Source organism: Nannobrachium achirus, assembly GCF_963921795.1.
Source record: "Nannobrachium achirus genome assembly, chromosome: 8".
Classification (NCBI taxonomy): domain Eukaryota; kingdom Metazoa; phylum Chordata; class Actinopteri; order Myctophiformes; family Myctophidae; genus Nannobrachium; species Nannobrachium achirus.
In genome coordinates, this window is record NC_137817.1 from 17,134,884 (window position 1) to 17,157,615 (window position 22,732).

The window sequence follows — 22,732 nt, forward strand, 5'->3', positions numbered from 1 at the left end:
GAAGCGCTGTTCTTCAAATGCCAAAGTGGGAAAATGGCTCTGTGGAACCAATTACTGCGAAACCAGACAGCGATTAGCTTCCTCTTGATATCACGGCGCAGCCCCATTACAAAACATGTTCTACACAGAAAAATCCCTTGGAAATAATTGGCTCTTGAAAGGAAGCCAACATATTGTATATATTTCAGCCAGCTGCAGTTTTGAAAGATGGCAGGCGCTGGGCCTCTTCACTGCAGAGTTGATTATCACTGCTATCACTGACAACAAAAACATCCACTTGTAACTCTCAGTTTGTGTGTGAACGAGTGACTTCCATAGCCACTTAAACCCCATACATTGTACAGTATTATTGCTGTTAGAGAATTTTGTTTTTAAATGCAGTCTTTCTTTCTGAAAAAGCAACATTGTCATGGTGCAGGTTTTTCAGCTAAGATTATATAACGTCGTTGTCGGGTGGAAACCTTGTCCAAAACCGTTTGTTTTGTATTTATCATTTTTAAAATGATTTAAACTAGTGAAAACAGCCGATCTACAAGCACACAACGCCACGCACCGCGAGGCATTGTGTGCTTGTAGATCTGCTGTTTTCACTACTTTTGTGCGACGGCCTTGTATGATGAAGCAGGGCTTTACTTGGTGAAACAATTTATCTGCCAGAAGAAAAGACCATGAAAAAAAAAAGACAAAATACAGAGAGAAATTATGAGATACAGGCTAGTACAATCAAGTGAACTGATTGTGTAATGAAGAAACCATGACGCAGGACTTTTCAGTAATGTGCCATTGACATGTTTTTGGTTTCGGACCTCGACTCCCCTTTTGGCCAAGGTGCTCGGGTTTTGAAATAGACTCATTGACTCATTGATTCAAGCTATTACTCACGTAGAATGATGTTTTCATTGGCTCAAGGCGTTGCATCTGCCAAGCGGACTTGTTCGAGCGCGTTTTGTGGCCTGGGGTCGGGGGGGTGGGGGAGGGGGGGGGGGGGTGGATGTGGACTCTGTTATGGTCCAAAGCCAGCTTTTGTTTTGGTTCCGTTCATTCTTGTCTCTCGCAAGTCCGTTTTATGTCAGGGACTGGGGGGCGGGGGTGTTACCCTTTCTGGACAGTAACACAAACACAACTGGCTGCTGCATGAGACGAGCGAGCAGCGGGGAGGCCGGGAGTCCTACAGGCAAGCAGCAGGCCGGCCCAATAGGAGCACAACGCCATCTGCATGGATTCAAAAGGCCAGAAGAGATGGGGAGGGGGGGGGGGGGGTCACTGTCAGGGGCAGGGACGTGCTGGGCCCCTGATTCAGCCCGGGAAAAATAGTTGGAGAGGCCCTCATTGCGTGCTATAGAGAATATAGCGCTGCTGCTACTCAAAGATTTGCCATTTCAGAACATGTAGTGAAAACAGCCGATCTACAAGCACACAACGCCTCGCACCGCGAGGCGTTGTGTGCTTGTAGATCTGCTGTTTTCACAACTTTTGTGCAACAGCCTTATATGATGAAGCAGGGCTTTGCTTTGCAAAAAAATGTATACATTTGAAACTTGGAGATAGGCCTACGAGGTTTCTGGTCGACAGTGACGATTTACTTTGTTGGCCGCCCAACCCCCAAAATGGAACGAAGGCCAACATTTTATTTAATTTTTTTTCCTAATGGCCGGCCTGGACCGGCCGGGAATGAACCGGCCGTTCGGGAGTTGTCCCGCTTTTCCCAATGGCCAGCACGTCCCTGGTCAGGGGTGTCGCACCAAATTCTGGGCCCTGGGTACAAGGATTCACTGCGGGCCTCCATGAACGCATTATTACGCGTTATTTTGTGCTTTAACTATTGAAAAATAGCTGATATACAAGCTCACCGAGTGCCGCGCTGCGTCTACCTTTGAAGTCTTTGAATAATTCAAATCCTTCTAAGGTTTTTTGAAAAATGTATGTTTCTATGTCAGTGGTGCTCAAACTTTTTCATGTACACCCAAAACGATATGTATTTGGCCACGGACCCTCATCTCAAAATATTTAGTTCCAGGGACCCCCCAGAAGCTAGTTACAAATGTTAGCTTAAAAAATACATATATTCAAACAAAGGTTTGCACACATTTTTCACGACTTTTCAAAAATAGCAGATCTACAAGCTAGTGCCGCGCTGCGAGCTTGTATATCTGCTATTTTTCAATAGCTCCACCTTGGGCCCTAGTAACCCAGTCCCACTTCCCCCCCCCCCCCCCCCTTGTGACGCCCCTGGTCACTGTACAGAATGGAAGACAGGGCTAGGTGGAATGCTGAACACTTTACACAAAATGGAGGACACAGGCCCTAAATATTTGTCCTTCACGCCGCAAGACGTTGTTTTTAGTACGCTTTGATTCAATTTCATGGTGACAGTTATTTTGTCATTAAAAAGAGAAGAAACAATAATAATAATAACAATCACACTCATACTTTTTGTAAGGATAACAAATCCAATAATCATATACTATAATTAAATAATCTATATATCTTTTTAGTTGGAATAGCACTCAGCAAAGTCCAGTGAGATCATTTTTGGCACACAGCCATGCATGTTCACATTTTGTTTCTTGGTCATCCTTACCAAAATATACAGGCAGCAACCTCTGCCCACCAGTCCTTACCCTCTTATATTCTTATATTCTTCTTTATATTCCCTGTTTGTTTTCCTATTGTTGTATATTTATCTCACGGCTGTTCCACCTGCTGGCTTTATTTCAGAAGTGACTACAGTACTGTACATAGAAGTGCATGCTCTTCTATGTACAGTACTGTAGTCCAGGGCAGGAATTTCAGGGAGGCCATGAAGGCCATGGCCGTCGTTGCCCCACAGTTTGGACTTGTGCCCCTCAAACCAATGGCATGCCCTGAGGCCACAGTGGCCTTAATGGCCCAACAGCTGACTATACGTATACTTTCTCCTCTGTCTCTCTCTTGTCAATATGTAGACACCAGTGTCTCTTTCTTGTCATGTTGACACCAGTGTCTTTTGTTGAGTACCCATTTTTAAACCAATCCAGTATCTTTGATTTGTGCAGGGCTGAGCATGAATCACTTTTTAAATAGCAATTTATTTATTTCACAGCAGATAGTCTACATATTAAATTTAAAATCCTTAACCCTTAAATTCAATTAATTATTTCAATGGACTAAAATCTTGTTTTATTTGATGGCCTTCCTGCCCTATAGCATTTGGCCTTTTTGCCCTCAAAAAGTGGACAACACCAAAGGCCAAGTGGCCTTGCCCCTAAAATGACGAAATTCCAGGCCTGCTGTAGTTTGTATCTTATTTCAATCTGGTGAATCTGTTTTCTTTCAACACAATTTATTTCTCTGTTTCATTCTTTCTTACTCCGGGCGTCTCTCTCTCTCTATCCCACCCCCTTGTTGCTGGCCCGCTCACTCAAACACACGTGAACAAAATGCCAGCACGCCCCTCCTGTCCCCAAACAAAAGATTCCCTTGAGCTTTTGGGCCTGGTTCTTGGTGGTGACAGTATGCACCCCGTCTCTTGCCCCTCTCGTCAAGGCTACACGGGCCAATGTCCAAACTATGCGGTGGGCCGTTGCAGAGCTGGGAGGTTGTGGTTGGCGTTCAAAGGAACACATGAGGCTAATACACACCGAATGTCAGCCGTATCACATCATTGTACACACTATGAGTCGCCGCAACAGAAAAAAAGCTGTTGAGTGCATAAGCAACCAATTTATGCTTCATCTTTCTTTCCCTGACATTCAGGCTGTTCAGAACACTTGCAACTGTTACAGAGTAATCAAACCGTAAGTTGAAGATTTGTTGGTAGCAGTATAGGTATGGGGGGTATGGATGTACAATACAAGACAAGTATATTATTTGTCTCACAATAATTTTCTTCTTTTCTTCTCAGCAATGGCTTAAATAAAGACAGACACATGCAAAGGAGGTGGCGGGCTTCACACCTGCGAACTCGGCCAGTTATGTTCATTGGAATGCCTGCAGACATCTGTCTGCAGTTGATACTTCTTGAAAATATTTTATGAGATAAAGATAAAGAAACCTTTATTGTCCATAACATTTTACATATCATGGAAATTTGCCTTCTGTCTGCAGTTGATACTTCTTGAAAATATTTTATGAGATAAAGATAAAGAAACCTTTATTGTCCATAACATTTTACATATCATGGAAATTTGCCTTTGGCACACTGGCAGCTAGTAGTATACAACAATAAAACAATATACATGTATATACTGTATACAAATACACAATATACAAATACAATATAAAACACACAGCAACAGTGATCATGGTCTTGTAACCCTTCTTTTTTTGCTAATGGTACTCTAAGCTCCCTGCCGGACGGTAACAGCTCAAATGAAGGGTCGTAGAGGGTGGGTGCAGTCATTGTAAACCGGAATTGGTTATGGAGCGGTTGTACCGGTATATGTCCTGAAGTTTGTCTCCAATGATCTTACTAGCCTGGTTAACTACCTGGGTGAGCTTGTTCCTAACTAGCAGATTCACTCTGCAATCCGATTGATTAGAACTGTTTCTGAAAACAGTTGCCTGGTCCCCGCTGACCAGCATTCACATTGGCCAAAATTCTCATGTGCCTGGACTCCCTGGAGTACACTTCATTCAACTGTAATGGTATTCATGTGCCTCCCGGAGGCGCTTGTTGACCATGGGGCTTTGGGAGATATAAAATGTCATGTCACAGAAGAAGAGTATCTTGTCAGAAGTTAGAGCGAATATAACGTTTTACAGTGTTCCTGACGTTATCTTGATTTGTAACAATAACAGAACAACAATACACAACCAAAGCAGTGCGTGCTGACTGTCTTTGAAACATCACAACGTAACGCCGCCTGTAATCATCGCACCACAGTAACATCACTGGCGCATCCTTGGGATCTTAATAGTGACGTCGCGGATCAATCCTTGTTATTTTCTTCTCAGCAGAAGCGACACCACTTCCTTGTTCATGGAACGGTAGCTTCACATTGCAGCGCACTGTTCTTGAGGGCGCATCAAGTGGACTCGAGACTACCTCCGGAGGTGGTCTCGAGGCTGCCGTTTCTGAGGAAAACCGCAGGCTTCACACTGTCAAAACATCTGCCAAGCAGTCTCGAGAACGCACCGGAGACCGCAGTGTGAATCCGCCATTATAAGACTAGGTTCCCATACCAGGAGACTGCGTTTCAGTTGGAAAGTTGTTGGTCCTCTGCGGGTGGGACTAAGCACGTTATCAATATTTATTGGTGTAAAGTTAAAGGGAAACTAGGTAAGTCTGTGTGTACAAAAACACTCCTCCCTCCCCCCTCCCCTCTCTGACAGGCATCAATCAGGTAGCGGTCTTTGATGCTTTATTGATTAGAGAGAGCACTAACGAGCACATAACAGAAGTTTGACACTTTTATAGCCCAATCAGTCAACTCAGTGCACAAAGTTCAAAGGGAGCAATTAAGAGCTCTGGCCGATCTCCCCCTCCCATTACAGACAAAGAAGTCCCTGCAAGGGATGAATGTCAACATAAACAGTGGAACAAAACCAAAATACAGCCAGAGGGATTTGTCTTTTCTGCAAGGAAACACCCAAGCACAATAATATAGTGGCTGATAGAGGAAAATGACTAAAATATGTATATACTGTATATTAAAATAGGCTTAAAGTTACCTAGTTTCCCTTTAAAAAACATTTAGACACTGTGGGCGTCCAATGATGTGTTATAGAATGTAGTAAGCTAAGTAGTCAAACACAATGTTGTCTGATTTCACCGATTGACCCAACAGGGGTTGAAGCCAAGGTGTGCAAATTAAGGAAATAGCCCGGCATATTAACACATGGGATGCCTAACACCAGTGTTGCATTGGTGATTCAATGTTTTGGTGGACGCTTGATTGAATGACGTCACATGCACGTCGCTTAACACCTACTATACAGGTCTATTGATATGCATACAGGCTTGTTTCTTTGAGCAATTATGTATTCCCTTTGTATTTTGTATTTCTTCCTGGAGGCTGACACCTTGTGGGTCAAAAGTGCCGATCCAAAAGCAGTGAGTAAATTACATCATATCATCAGGGTGTGGCGAACTTCAGCTGGCAACCAGGCATACTTAATGAACTGATGGTGTGGCCACATAAAAACATAATTTTAACTCTTTCTGTACACTTTTTTGGAAAAAGATCTTCCTCCTAGTATAATCATAATACCTGATAATACCTGAGTCTGGATATTCTATCTTCCATTCAGTTGTATTCATCATGGCTGCAGAAAAATGTCTCGGATTCTTTTCCCATATCGCACGTTTGGTCAAAACGACCTGTTTTCTATGGACCATAACTTACGCACGGATCATTGCGGTTGTATTTCTTCTTCCCCACGTGAAAGAAAAGACATTTGTCTCCCGTGACCGGAACCTCCCGTGTACATAATGGGTACATGGAGCCCTCGAAAATCAGGTAAAAACAATAGGAAAAAGCCTTGGCAGTAATCTTCATTAGTTATAACTATAGCAGTCAAAGTGTTAATGATGAGATGAAAACCAGCACTTTGTAGCACATGTTTGGACACAGCTGACTAGACAGTGAGTTCACCCTGTGGTGCAAACATCCTATTCAGAGCACTGGGGGCATGGGCTGAACCAGTCTGATATTGAACAACAGAAATTCCATTGGAAATTGAAAATCCAGCAAAGGAGACTTCTTTTTGATTACACGGGGAGAAAAAAAGATTTATATTGGGGACCTGTCGGCACTGTGAGCCAGACCTAAGGAGAGCTTAGTGGAATCTTTTGTTCGGGAACAAGGTTTTGTTGGTGTTGGTGTTTGTGTTGAGTGAGAGAGAGAGAGAGACAGACAGACAGACAGACAGACAGACAGACAGACAGACAGACAGACAGACAGACAGACAGACAGACAGACAGACAGGGGGAAGACAATTGTGAGGCTATTGAGAGGGACAGTGTGGCATTTGGGAAAGAGCTGGAAAGCAAGACCTAGCTGTTCCCTCTCCAGTTCATGTGGAAACGATTCTCCTTTCCCCGGCCTCTGTGAACATGGATAATCACTGACAGAGTCCCGTAGTGAATCAGCAAACAACATTGGGAAATCGCTCCGCATAATATGAGCCTGAGGCACTACAAAAAAGAAGAAGGAAAAAAAACCTACCTTAACGAATAATTAATCTCATTTTCAGTCTTAAAAGGCTCAAAAAAGTGGCAAATTCTGTCCATAGGGGGAGATCAGGTCCCTTATTTCCAGTGCAGTTTTCAAGAATGTTCTTGGATTGCAATTGACTGGCATTGTTTTGAAATAAAGCAGATTACTCCACTCTGTTTGAGAGTGAAACAGTATGTGTTTGTAATGCGAGTGTGAGTGAGGGAGAGAGGTTTTATATTTTGCAGCTTAGTTTTACTTAATAAGATCGTAAATGAAATCTTTAGACTGCATACAGACAGACCTTTCAAAATGGAGCATCTTTGCAGCACCATACAGCACACACACACACACACACACACACACACACACACACACACACACACACACACACACACACACACACACGCACGCACGCACGCACGCACGCACGCACGCACGCACGCACGCCGGCACACACACACACACACACACACACACACACACACACACACACACACACACACACACACACACACACACAAATACTGGCAGGTACTGTAGCTAACCAACATTTTTTTGTTTTGTTTACAAAACATTGTGGTCGATAAAAATACGAAAGCTGCCAGGGAATTATATTTAACAACTAGCCACCTCACAACATACCGGTCAGTGTGTTGGCAGGATTTCGACATCTCATTACACTCGACAAACATGAATTGGATGGTAAAAATGGGGGTGTCTTGAGATTATGCCAACAACCCCCAGCCACAGAAAGTCTGCAGAGTGTTTTGACAAGACGATGACCAGCATTACATTGAATACAATTAACCTGGGTGGCCTAAAGATGGAGGTTGTCAAGGAATCTCATAATACATCAAATAGATGCTATTGGAAATTAGGCTGTCCAGTTTTTAGTTCCTGGTCCAACCACAAAGTCAAACATTTAAAGTTGTTCACAGTTTTCCTTCTTTTCTTTTCCTATTGATTTTGGTCTTTAAAGTTAAAGCTGCAGTCTTTAACTTATTTTAACTGGCAATCAAGTGAAAATGTTCACCTAAAGCACAACATATGGCATAAGTGGTTATGCCTAATGAATAAACCACTATTTTAACAGGGGCGTCACAAGGGGGAGAAAAGTGGGACTGAGTTACTAGGCCCAAGAGGGGCCTTAATTATTTTATACTGAAAAATAGCAGATCTACAAGCTCACAGCACAGCACCGAGTGCCGCGCTGCAAGCTTGTAGATCTGCTATTTTTGAAAAGTCGTGAAAATGTGTGCAAATCTTTGAATATATGTATTTTTAAGTGAACATTTTTAACTCATATTTTGCTTCTTGCGGGTCCCGGGAACTAAATATTTTGAGATGGAGGTCCATGGGCCAATTTTGGGGGTCCTTCACATGAAAAAGTTTGAGCACCACTGACATAGAAGCACTTATGCCAGCTAGGTTTGGGTCAGTTTCCTATTAGCCCCTAAAAAATGCAATCCATGCATTTTTTTGTTTTGGTTTAAAATCAAATAAATCTGTGTTCAGGATTTGTAATCATTTATCCGGGCGGAAACTGCTCTGGCCTTGGAAATACTAGGCTACAAGACCTATTATTTTCTATTGATCTGTGTAACCATCTAGTGAATGAAATGAGGTACTGCATCATTTATTCGGACAGTTTTCATAAAGGGTATACTAAGAAGACATTAAAAAAGCAATAATGATCAGACATTTTTATGGTAGGTGAAGCTAAGCATTCACTCTGACCGCCTTGCTTTTTCCAAACGAGCGGAGGAACCTAAATCCAATTAAATCATCAGCATTTTTCCATCATATACACAGTAACATCCTCGAAGTACTGTACATAACAGGATCTGTGCAACGACCTTGTTGTGCATATCTTATCTGTCAGGTGGAAACCTAATATGTTCATTTGATGCTTTTGTGTGATGCTGTAGTATGATCCTGTAGGTAGGGCATTCATTTACAAAAAAACAAAGACGTACCGGTAGATTATGGATTATGGATGTTTCTGCCCGACAACAACAATATGTTAGTGCTCATGTGAAGGCTTGTTTTTCTTGTTTTGTTCCAGATACCGGCGCATCCGACCACGGGTATCCTCGCTGTGTTTGTTGCCCTCAACTACTGTGACGTTGTCCACATCGCTGGGTTTGGATACCCTGTTGCCAACAACCAAAAGCATCCCATCCACTATTATGGATATGACACCATGAAGTCTATGAAGGTACCAACGAATAATCCCCTGTCTACTTTAAACTTCAAATTTACTTTATTTTCCTTTCGGAACTTAATTTGTGCAGCCTTAAAAAACAACACACAAACAGACACAATAGACAGATACGCAGATCAACATACAACTGCATAATACAACTTTAATAAAGTATTAAAGGTTTAGTTCACCCCCAAAATGACTTTTATTTATTTTTTAACCCAAGAAAGACTCAATCAATAAATAAAAAAAAGTCATTTTCAGGGTGATCTACACCTTTAAACTTACCTATCCATCTACACGGTAACATCATCCGGGTTGATTTGTTCTGAGAGTGTGTACAAATGGAACCAAATGGACGTGTAAGGGTCCATTTGTTTCCATAACTTCCATTTGTATACTCTCAGAGTTACAAATGGATTTATTTACACAGTTTTCTTATTGTGTAGAATTCCAAATTGAGAAGTTGGTGGGATCTGGGAACTTGTCTGTCAGGCAGCTGAACACACTGACTTATTAACATCATACTGTATACATTATTCAGTGTTTGTTTCCAGGGAAGGTGTTTTGTTTTTAGCACACAAGCAGTTCAGCCCTGCTGCACTTTAATTTTGTTATGCACACACGTACACATGATCCCATGGCATCTGTCCGATGCAGCCACAGTATTCCGCTATTAGCCACTGAGCAGCACCACAAGGCGTTTAAATCCCAAAGGAGTTCAAATGCCTTGCTCAACTGGAACTCAACAGGAAAATTGCTAATGGAAGGGAAAATGTTGCTGTGCCATTTCTTCACCTACTGTATGATGTGCCAGCAAGCCTAGGGTTTCAAAAAGGTTTCCTTCTAAGCGCAGGCCTGTCTCTAATGTTTAAAAATGATTGTTTTACCATTGCATACCTGAGTGTTGGTCGACATATCTGACCCCAATGTCATACATGACTTTTCTTAACCTATTTAGATCTGAGGCTAAAAATACCTTCTAAATCCCGACCTACTGTAAGTGTTCTGAAAAACATTTACAATTCGATCAACCTTTCGATTGACAAGCTCAAAACACGTCGGTTCGCGCCTCGTTTCAAGCTTGTAGATCTGCTACTTTTGATGCTTTTGGGTGACGCTATAGGAGTGCATCTCTCCACTCCGACATGTCTCCTTTCCGACATGTCTCCATTCCGACACTAACCCTATCTCTAACCCTAACCCTAAACCGAGTGTCGCCACTCCGACAATAAGAAGTCAATTTCGGAGTGGCGACATGTCGGAATGGAGAGAGCCTCCCACGCTATAGTAAGTAAGATCAAGTAGGGAGTTCATTTACGGAAAAAAATAAAAAAGTTAAAATATGGAGATAAGAGGTTTCTGCCCGACACAGTGACGATATACAGCTATTATACAACATGTAGTTCCGACGAAGCAATCTGATTGGTTGAAATAGCTCTCTACCCGTGATGATAATGGTCATTATGGAACGGGTCTCATCAAACAAAGAAATCAGCTGTGCCGGTCGCGAAAGAGCTGCCGGGCTCCCTCTCCCAAAACTATGCTAGGCCGCTACGCTAGCAGTTTTCATGTGAAGTTCAGGGACATTGTAGCTAAATGTGGCATTACAAAATTACACATTTCTATCAAATATCTTAATTACAATGAAATGAAGTTGACATGTTTTTTTTTTAAAGTGTAACTGTTGTATAATCGCAATGTTACACTTGAGGGTGTGCGTTATCATGATTATCGGCACTGCCTGCCTACGGAACTCGCCTCGTTCCGATTATCGTTGATAATCATGATAACACACAACCTCTCGTGTAATATTGCATAAATATGACACCAAGGTGTTCCTGGCTTGAAATGAATCAGCAAGTATAGGTGTTCTAGGCCTAAATGGGTTAATGTGACAGGTGGCTTCTTGTGCAATCCAATAACACAAAGATTGCACATTAAGACATCATGTTGTGAGAAATACATTTGGTTCATAGAGCCCAGTATTGTATGCATGTGCACTCTTATAGTTATAGTTGTAATGTTAGACCACCATGTCTACTTAATCTTTTAATGTTTAGAGTTAGTCGGGGGCGTTAGGGAGATTACATGGTAATTCCGTGCTAATTAGTCTAAAAGCGCAAAATTTTGCACAGATGTAGCCCAGGGCATGCTCTAATGATTTAGCTAGGGCGCCCGAGTCTGCGACATTCAGGGTCGCCACAGCGGCCAAATCAAGTTGGGCTCCCATTGACTTTCTATACAGGAGGAAAATACCCAGAAAAGCATTTTTTTTCTAGGTATTTAAGTAGGATCTGAGGGGTCTAACTAGGTTTGTCATGATGCTGAATCCATTGCAAGCATTTGTTTTGCACAAAAAACATTCCTTGGGCTAGAATTGGCCTCAGAAACCCTGAAGGTCCCTGAAGGTCGCCGACTCGGGCGCCCTAGCTAAATCATTAGATCATGCCCTGAGCTACATCTGTGCAAAATTTTGCACTTTTAGACTGATTAGCGCGACATATCCCTAACGCCCCCGACTAAGTTTAAAGATAACTTTAGTGAGAAATATGTAAGTTGTGTTCAATTGCAAATGCTTATCAAGAGAGTGTTGTATATGTATGATATCTCTTTGCAAGGCTTACTTACATAAACATACAGCTACTAATTTAGTCTCTTGGGGTTTCTCTGTATAAAGGGCATGTGTTTGTGTGTGTGTGTGTGTGTGTGTGTGTGTGTGTGTGTGTGTGTGTGTGTGTGTGTGTGTGTGTGTGCGTGTGCGTGTGCGTGAGTGCGTGCGTGCGCGTTTGTGGGTGCGAGTCCATGCGGCATGCTCAGTGTTGTACCCGAACGCGTTCAATGAACGATCGTTCATGAACATGTTCATATTTTGGGAGAACGTGAACTGAACGCTCTGTTTCCGCTTGATGAACGATATTGTCGAACGCGTTCCTTCTGACGTCTGTGAACGGCGCTCGTCGGCCCGTTCGGCTCGTTCGCGCGACGGTCCGCGGTTGCCTGTCGTCTCGTCTTTCTTTGCATTCACATGCTCCAGCCTCCAATAGCACCCAGCAGCAGGCTCGCACTGCAGACCTCGCGGAAGTTGATTATGTGAGCGCCTGAGCGGTGCTGTCTGCAGCATGTGTGCTTCTCTTTACATGAATCGCTGAGTCTCCTCCAGTCCTCCTCGTTACGTTGTCTCCCACCCAAGTAAAGCCTACTTCGTCGTGTGATGTGTGTTGCATGCCGAAATAGCTGATCTGCAAGCTCACAACGCATCGCATCCACGAGACAATGTGAGCTTGTAGATCAGCTATTTTAGAAACGTCTGCCTTCACAATAAGGGTGAGGAAGACTTGGCACTGGGCACCTAAATATTGTGGGCACCTCAATGTTAAGTTGGAAGAAATAATTGCTGTGTGTGGTTCTATGGGCTGTGTCAATAATTTTGACAAATAATAGCTTGCAGCAACGTCTAAAAAACACCCCATTTGAATAGCCAAAAATATAAAACTACTATGGTTAAAAAAAGAACGAAAAATAACTAAGTTAGTTCATTTTGAGGAACCATGAACGTTAGTCCAAAATGTAGAATTATGAACTATGAAGTGAACTCATTTTAGAAGTTTTGAACTTGAACTTGAACTAGTTTATTTTGAAAGTGAACTTTCCCAACACTGGGCGTGCTTGTGCGTGCGTGCTTGCGTGCATGCGTGCGTGTGTTTGTGTGGGAGTGTATACCCTTTGTGTGTACTCGTGTTGGAGATGAGTCAAAGCTGCTAAAGTTTAACTTTCAGGACAAACGGGAATAGAAATTTCTGTTAAGAGTTGGTATTCTATTTTTAGTGACAAGTTTAGGATGCATGGTTTGTCAATGTGAAGGAAAAGTCTTCTTCCCAGCTGGATAGATATTTACCGTGGCTTGCATTCTTTTAGATTAGTGTCACCTTTCTCTGACATCCTGGCTGGTGCTAAGGATGATCTGACAGTCATTTATTAAAAGAACAATACCAACAACAAATAAACAATGAGGGTTGGACAATAAATTACTAGAGTTTCTCGGGAGCAAAATAGGAGCATGCTGGTAGAAAAACAACAGATATGCCATCGATCTGTCATTGTTTTGTTGTTGGTTTTGTTTCTGAAGTACACTGTCTTTTCTGGAACGTTCTTGTTTCAGGATTCCTACCATGACCTCAATCAAGAAGCTGAGGCCTTAAGAAGACTGGAGGATTCGGGAGCCATCTTGTACCTCCACCCCCATACATGACACTTACATTTACAACCTAGCACAGGTATGTACCGGTATCTAGATTCATCTTGATTCATATTACAAACCAATAAATACACATTAGATTAGATTAGATTACATCTCAAATTGTGATGTCAATAACGTCAATGGAGATTCCAAGCAATGTTAGTGTGCTATAGAAGCCATTGTTCTTGCCATAATACGAAAACATTTTTAAAAAGTTTGAAATCCAAACTTGCTCACCGATGTCATTGGTAGGCAGGTTTCTGAACTGTCTACAGCCCTCCTCTGAGACACAGACAAGTAGACAAAATGGTACAATGTTACCAGTAAGACGCCTAAGGGCGAAAAGCGACCTCTCCATCTGTCTTGGCCATATATGGATTCTGTTTGTGTGGTACTCCTAACAGGGCATCATCTGGGATACAATCCCTGTTATGCCCATATATGGAGATCCCTGCTCTGAGTATCTGACATCACTGTGATGTCACCTGTTTATGCTCATATATGGAGATCCCTGCTCTGAGTATCTGACATCACTGTGATGTCACCTGTGATGTCACAGTGATGTGTCAGGGGAACCACAGTGTCAGGTGTTAGGCAATAGGTGTGACTGTTGTACTTAAATCAGCAATCACAATTAGGGGTTTGTTGTTTTGTTACTTGGCTCCAATGGCCTGTTGATTGTCAAGTTAATGATTTCGCTGACAACGTTAAATATGTGTTTTTCTATTCTTTTTGCAATTATATCAGGGAAAGGCGCGGAAAGGGCAGTCGAGCGGCAGATCGAGTGAACAAGAGACAGACGAGAGACAACGGGAGCGATGCGAATCCTATTAAACCCACAGACACCTCGACAGAAGTAAATGTACATGTTTTTTAAACTTCCGACAACCATGGGGTTTTGAATGTGTTCTTTTGCACACAGTGGAATGTGGACAAAACCATTTTTTGCTCACTATGATTGTGGTGACAGTATGTTGATATCTTAACGTGCTTACACTCACATGTTAAGATGACATACAATCGCTTTTGTTCGTTTTCAAGCCTACTGCTTGATGTGCAATAGTTTTTGTTTTTTGTATTGTTTTGTTTGGGGGGTTGGGGGTTAAGCAGAAAAGTCCAGAGGTATCTCAATTTTCCCATATCAGTGATAGCCCTACACAGTAAATGTGATATGAAATGACATGGTCTTTTTACAGTCAAATAAAGCTAGCAATTTCACAGAACTCAGTGTGCAAAACATAGTACAAGTACTAGGGCATTAACGACTTGTGATTTTTGCAAGTCGACTCGACTCAGTAAAAGGTTGAGTTGAAGTCGACTTTATCGTTTGATGACGTCATCGCATCACACACGACCCCCCAATTATTTTGGGGGGTCCCCAGATGATTAACTTAATGTGAAACATTTTTTTCTCACTCAACTGTAAACAAACCAACATAAAGTTTAAGTGTATAGAGAGTATCTTCACTTTTCTAAAGTGCCAATTTAAGGACTTTTTAATACCTCTAAAATGGCAAATTAAACATTGTCCAAATTGTCAAATATGTAGTGGCAGAAATTGTGAAAATAGCCGATCTACATGCTCACAACGCCTCGCATTGCGAGGCGTTGTGAGCATGTAGATCTGCTATTTTCACAATAGAAAGATTTTTTTTTTTTTTTTCAACTTCGACTTTGGACTTTCTCTGGTGGGAGTTGACTTGTGTATTGAAGTCGACTGTCGACTTTTTTGTTAATGCCCTAGTAAGTACTGTTAAGGAACAGTAGGCAGTGAAGAGTACAGTACATCCAGTGCTTCCACCGGATGTTTTGTGCATGTTGATTAGGGGAGGCACAGCGGTGGGTGTTGATGGATACGGGGGTGGAGGAGGGTAGTGCTGTAGACGACTAAATAACCCTTTTTTTAGTGAATGCAATGGTGTCCAATCTGGGTGATTTAATCTGCAACACAATTTTATACAGTATGTATAGGGCAGTGTTTCTCAACCTTTTTTTCTGCATGGGCACACTTTTCATGTCCCAATATCGTGAATATCGTCACTGTCGGGAAGAAACCTTGTGTCTCCAAGTATCAAATGTGTACGTTTCTTCGCAAAGTAAAGCCCTGCTTCATCATACAAGGCTGTCGCACAACAGTAGTGAAAACAGCAGATCTACAAGCACACAACGCCTCGCAGCGCGAGGCGTTGTGTGCACAGTGGTTCACAGTGGTTGAGAAACACTGGTATAGGGGGTCCCTCTCTCAGCTAAGGTGTCCTTGGCCTGAAAAACCTTTAGATCATTCTGGTTTGACAAGTGGTACTGCCTGAAGGTCAAAATTAAATTTCTCCTCTGAGCAAAGCCGGCAGGCTCTAATAGGGCTTGAATCCGGTTTAGGCCTAGAATATGAACATTACAGAGTGCAGCTTTAAGCCAGTTACAGTGTTTCTCAAACGTTCAAATTTCAAGGTCTCCCCTTAACTCTGACAGTGTACAAATGGAACCAAATGAACCCGTTAGGGTCCATCTGGTTCCGTTTGTACTCTGTCAGAGTTACAGACTTGTATGGGTCAATGTAGACCCCCCTAAATGAACCCACAGAGTCCCTGGAATCCACTTTGAGAACCACTGAGCTAGGATATGGCTTTGGGGAAGAAGCTGTGCTGGGCCATAATAGACCTGTAGCGCCTCTCAGAGGAGAGCTGGAACATGGATTTTGGATATCTCTGTCACTTTTAGCAGTGTTGATTAGTAATTTAATTTGTCTTTGTTATATATTTTAGAATGATAGGCCTATTGTTGAAACGGTACCACTGGATCTTTTTTTATTGTACAGAATGTAATTAAAATAAATTGTTATGCTTTGAAAAATATCTCTGAAGGAAAGCTCACAAGTAAAAAAAACAAAAGGTAAAATATAAATATATATCAGTGTGCGGATGCGGATGCCCTTTTAAATCAGTTTGATATATTTTCTTTTGCTCCAGCACCTCAGCTAAGTCTAATACCAGGTGAGCGGTCTCTTTTCCTCTGTTTTAGAGTAATATTGTTGACATGGTACCACTGGATCTTTTCTATTGTACAGAATGTGTTTTTATTAAAAATGAAATCAAAATGAATCCCAGCTGTGTCTTTTAATTAATAGGCCCACAGTTTTTATTTTATTTTATTCTTGTTCTTAAGATTTAAAATGTATGGTCAGGATTCCCACAATGACAATTGCATGTTTCACGTGGGGCACTATTTAAAAGGGACATAAACAGGGTTTCCAACGGTATAACAGTTATTGCCAGAAGCACTGTTACAAGTTGTAACAACAGAGAAATAATCTACTGAACCCAAATTTGCTAACTTTTTGTGTCATTGGGCTATTAAAAAACTAGGAACACTTTAGCTGATCTTGGAAGCGTAGTACCACCAACCACCGCTAGAAGTCACTAAGCCTCCACAAATAGTATGAGTCTGTGCCACACAACACGGTACAGCTCTGCCGCAGCATTGGCTCAAAGTCAGTGTTGAAAAAAGTACTCACATTTTTTAAGTAAAAGTATCAATACTGCAATGTAGAAATACTCTGTTTTACAATAAAAGTCTGGAATTCAAAATGTACTTGAGTAAAAGTATAAAGGTATTGGCATCAAAATGTACTTAAAGTACCAAAAGTAAAAGTACTCATTATACAGAATGTCCCATTTCAAGTTTTCAAATGTATAACAATCTTTGGAAAATAGTTGCATTGTGAGCTTGTAGATCGGATATTTTTGAATGGCCGAAAAATAGGCCTATATAGGCTGAAGTGGTTAATGTATGTTTTGCAATAATAATCAAAATCTACAAAGTAACTAGTAACAAAAGTTTTTCGAATTATTGTAACGGAGTAAAAGTACAATATTTGGATCTGAGATATAGTGGAGTAGAAAAAGTATTGGAAATTGGAAATACTCGAGTAAAGTGCAAATACCTTGTAGCTACTTAAAGGGGAAGACCACCCATTTTTAATATTGAACTATGTCATTAATATACCTTAGAGGAGTTGTGTGGAGAAAAAAAAAGCTCCCTCTCTTCTGTGTTGCCTAGAACTGGAGGATTGATTTTGGGGTTTGTATTGTAAAGTACAATGTGTGATGTCATCAAGTTGTGATTTGCAATACAAACCCCAAAATCAATCCTCCAGTTCTAGGCAACACAGAAGAGGGGGAACTTTTTTTTTATTTCCACACAACTCCTCTAAGGTATATTAATGACATAGTTCAATATTGAAAATGGGTGGTCTTCCCCTTTAAGTACAGTACTTAAGTAAATGCACTTAGTTACTTTACACCACTGCTCAAAGTCAAGCGGCAGCAGCAGGAGGCTTTGCACGTGTGTGAGAAGATGAACCATGGAGAACATCTGGAGGACCGGCAGACAGTGCACTCTTTTATTTAGTGTGACTAAAATCAGGGGCGTCACAAGAGGGGGAGGAGTGGGACTGAGTTACTAGGGCCCAAGGTGGAGGGACCTTAATGATTTTATGCTTTAACTATTGAGCTATCAAGCTTGTAGATCTGCTATTTTTGAAAAGTTGTGAAAATGTGTGCAAATCTTTGAATATATGTTTTTTTAAGCAAACATTTGCAACTCAAATTTTGCTTCTGGGGGGGTCCCTGGAACTAAATATTTTGAGATGGGGGTTCGTGGCCAAATACATATCATTTTGGGGGTCCTCAAAAGGTTTGAGCACCATGCACTGACATAGAAACATGGGCTTTTTCAAAAAACCCTTAGAAGGATTTGAAATATTCAAGACGATTTTTTCCAAAATAGCAGATTTACATGCTCGCAGACAGTAGAGCTGCTATTCTTCAATAGTTAAATCACAAATGCGTTCCCAGTCTAAATGGGATAAAACCCCCTTCCCTTATGAAGAACATTCATGGCGGCGGGGGGCCCGCAGTGAATCCTTGTACCCAGGGCCCAGAGATTTGTTGCACCACCCCTGATGACTAACATAACATTTGCTGCTAGCTAAATATGTTAATGAATGACGGATGCCTTCGGTAAACACGACGCTACCCTTATTACTGTTGACGTGAAAAGGAGTTGTGCTCTCAGGCCCTTAACTAGCTCTGACATATACTCATAGCAGGCTTACAGTCAAAGTGGTGACAGTCTCCCTGCCGTTTGCAAAGCATCACCGTGACACAAGGAGAATTTAATTGTAAACATCCAGACATGCTGCATTGCTCTGGGGTAAAACGAACAGCTGATATTCCGTTGGTACCCCTGTCTGGTGTTCTGCTAATTAGGCTGCATTATGCTCCTGCTACGGTGTAAATATAGAGCTAAACATTGTCTGTGCGTAGCCTACGGTATGTTGTCGTGCTATGGATGTGTTCCTTTGTGTTCAAAGTTAAAATCTCAGGTGCTGCTGTATCCACCGCATAATAAACCTGGGTTTGGATTCTGGCATCATATCAGTGTGTCCCCCTCGCTCTCTGTCCTTGGTTTCCTCCTGTTTACTGCTCTGTCAGAATTAAGACAACAAATGTATCATTAGAAAAGGAAATAGAAAAGGAAGAGAAGGGAAACAATTTTTTTAAGGCCATATTATGTTGTTCTTTTCATGTTTTGGGTGTCCAATCTGCATAGCCATAGAGTGTGTTAATAGAATATAACTCATACAGTTGGGTTGGGGTGGTTGTATTTGGTCTCCCTGCTCTGCTATTTATACTTCTAGATCCTGAGTCTAGGTTGGACACACATTTTGACCTGAAGCTCAAATTCAATTTATTCCCAGAGTAAGCAGGGGAGCTCTTATTAGTTCAGTGGTAAAAAATGTCAGCATACTCAGTAGACCCGGGTTCAAACTTTCCTGGTAACATTACAGCTATAACCATGCATTTTAGACCCTCTATACTTTGTACAACAGACCTGAGTTGGCAACATACTGTATCACGTTGCAATGCATGTTAGCTTGTAGGCTGTCTAATTTCTGTAAATGTTCCCCCCACAGAATAGGCATTCTAGGGCTCAATTGGTTCAAATAGTCTTGCCAATGTGGAACAAAACACTGCAGGAAGTGAACCGGAACATCAGGCGTTAAAGGATATGTAACTGGGAGAAAAACTCATCAGAGCTTTTAAAGTTCTCAATAAGAACTCATGGTCATGAAGTGTGGGTCATGACCGAAAGTATAAGGTCGCGGGTGCAAGCGGCCGAAATGGGTTTCCTTAGACGGGTGGCTGGTATCTCCCTTAGAGATAGGGTGAAAAGTTCAGTCACCCGAGAGAGACTTGGAGTAGAACCGCTGCTCCTTCACTTGGAAAGGAGTCGGTGGTTCGGGCATCTAGTACGGATGCCCCCAGTGCGCCTTCCTAGGAAGGTCCTCGATGCACGTCCTACTGGGAGGAGACCCCGTGGCAGACCAAAGACCAGATGGAAGGATTATATCTCCAAGCTGGCTTGGGAACACCTCGGTATACTCCCTGAGGGAGTGGAGGAAGTTGCTCGAGATAAGGAAATCTGGAAGTCTCAGTTGGAACTGTTACCCCCACGACCTGATTCCGGATAAGTGGTTGAAGATGGATGAATAAGAACTCATCATGACCATCTGAGCAGCCATCAGCTACGAGGGTAAGCTGAAACTCAAGGTTCAAGGTTCATGGTTTGTCTTTATTTGAGAATTCTTATATATAAGAATTCTCAAATATAATAGATATGCTTATATCTATTATACTTGCTTCGCGGAGTCCTACCGGTACATCTAGATCGAACTCTCAGTTCAATACATGCAAGGGGTCATGCAGACAAGATATTCCGAGCTTGTCTTATTACTACTTGCTCAAAAATGGCCTGGGGGCCTGGGGTGATCGAGGGGGGGGTGGACATAGGCAAACTCTCAAACTCAAGTACTGTAGTTACCTCCACAAATTTCAAAAATAAGCCAGCAAGCCAAAAGAGTGGCATAACTGTGTATGATTGAACACTAGAAAGGGGAGAACCCATACTGTAGGTAGGACTCCAAATAGAGGTGTATAGACGGGTTTCTTGTTTACAAACATTGAGACTAAATGCACAGGTGACTGTATCATGTAATCAATTCCGTCCAATCCCCAAACCTGTTGTTTTGGGGAGCGCTGGTTTCATTGGCTAATTTTGGTACCGACCCTGCGCACGCATCTAGTTCTTATCAGTGTAACGTGGACCAGAAACCCGTCTATTGGGAAGCAGTCAAAAGCAATACCAAAGATGGCTGGCTCTGATTTACATCGAGTGTATCCACAACTTTCCAACATCCCATCGTGCATTGCGCAGAAGGAGTGCGGCAGCTTCCGGCGTGAGCTTGTATGTCAGCTGTTCTCCGGAGGGGGGAGGGGGGCGGGGGTCCCCAGATGATTAACTTAATGTGCAACATTGTTTTCTCACTCAACAGTAAACAAACCAACATTACGTTTAAGTGTATAGAGGGTCGCACTTAGAACAACGGACTCACTCGCTAGCTTTCGCCGTGGACTGAAGACTCACCTTTTCAGACTCCACCTTGACCCATAGCACCACTCAATGACCATACATGAAGCTAGTTCTCTTTACTGATTTTATTGTTTTAGATTGATATTCATATGCATTTGTTATATTGTTGTTGATGTTCCGACATGTTATCTTGTTATTATAGTACTGTATTATCTGCTTATTGTAAGTCGCTTTGGATTAAAAGCGTCTGCTAAATGCTTAAACTGTAAACTGTAAACTGTAGGGTATCTGCACATTTCTAAAGTTCAGTTCGAACCCAAACCCACTGAGAAGCAAAAGATTCTATCACACAAAGATTTGGAGGACCCCCTGTAGTGACTCTGAGGACCCCGTAGGCGTCCCGGACCCCCTGTTGAAGACCCCTGAATTAACCTGTTCGTTTGGAGAATGATGCAACGGTAAATGTCAAATAGTTGAGCTGAAGAAGTAAGGCCCAATGTGTGCCGGATACCGTTATCATCCCAAGATTTAAAGTTGGAGAAAACATGACATTTTGGTAAAGTGGATCAGAGATGGAAAACGTTATTTTGTTTTAATTTTTTTATTTTTTGGGGCAGAATTGGGCAGACGGAATTGCTTCTAAATCTTGAGAGACTGCTTCGCTATCGGATTATCGCCACATTATTTGATGTCAGTGGAAGAGAGCATCATAGCAAAGAGGAACAGGCTCACAGGATTCAGACTCCATCTGGACCAAACAAGTGGAGTGTCAGATCAACCGCCATCCTCATATGGGCCTTATTAGAAGCCCCAAAATAAGGGATGTTTTTTTGTGAACTAATGCCTAATTATACTCTGTGTTGTGCGTCGAAAACAGCAGACCTACAAGCTTTTTTAACTTTATTTTGAAGTTTTATGGTACATGGTATACAAGACAACCAACACACACAAACACCCCTTCCCTCCCAACCCAACTGCGTGTGGTCAGTAGAGGTATTGCAGGCTACATACAGACACGCATACATGCATACACACACAGCTCCATATAGGAGTGGTGTGACCACCGCTCAAAAAAGAAACAAACTAAGAAAGCAGAGGTCTGCTATTTTCGATGCTGGCTTTATCCAGCAGTCGCCCATACACATGTATGTAAGACTCCCTGTCTAGTGTTAGACCAGTCAAATGTTGAATCTAAATGATTTTAATTGGCACGCAGTTGGAAACTGTAAAGCACACAAAGTGTTATTTTTATGCAATTTCATCCCATCCGTTTCACGCACAAGAGCCAAGGGCTTGACTATTGAAAACTCCCTACCGCCCACTCAAAACACAAATGCACACACACACACGCACGCACGCACGCACGCACGCGCGCACGCACGCACACACACACACACACACACACACACACACACACACACACACACCTCTGCTGTCCTCCATCACCCATACACGATGACTGACTGTCCACAATACAGAATCAGATGGGCTGTTGATAACACTCTGGCTTTATCAACTTACATTGAAGTGTTGAAGCGAGAGCAGAGCCCCCCATCTCGTCATGCATGGTGGGCCATGCTCACTTCTCTTATGCAACAAACCCGTTACATAATTGAGCGCAATGGTGTAAATCGCTGGCCTGTTCAGGAGACAAATAGAAATAGGTCAGACTGAGAAGTTATTGTACTGTACAGTGCACCTTTCATTCCCCAGAGAGAG

The 22,732-nt window shown here is 42.2% G+C and overlaps 1 protein-coding gene across 2 annotated transcripts in view; it reads left to right on the forward strand.

Annotated features, from left to right (window-relative positions):
- The window catches only part of st3gal4 (ST3 beta-galactoside alpha-2,3-sialyltransferase 4), a 73,523-nt gene extending 56,843 nt beyond the window's left edge, over window positions 1-16,680 (forward strand). Inside the window, exons 10-12 of one of the 2 annotated variants that reach the window (XM_080731568.1) lie at window positions 9,205-9,357; window positions 13,505-13,619; window positions 14,330-16,680. In XM_080731568.1, coding sequence (XP_080587694.1) covers window positions 9,205-9,357; window positions 13,505-13,594 — 243 coding nt within the window. In that variant the 3' untranslated portion in view covers window positions 13,595-13,619; window positions 14,330-16,680. Of the gene's footprint in view, window positions 1-3,735; window positions 3,777-3,883; window positions 4,263-9,204; window positions 9,358-13,504; window positions 13,620-14,329 lie in introns of those variants that run through there. The other variant, XM_080731569.1, reaches the window with a different exon arrangement.
- Window positions 16,681-22,732: the final 6,052 nt, after the last annotated feature.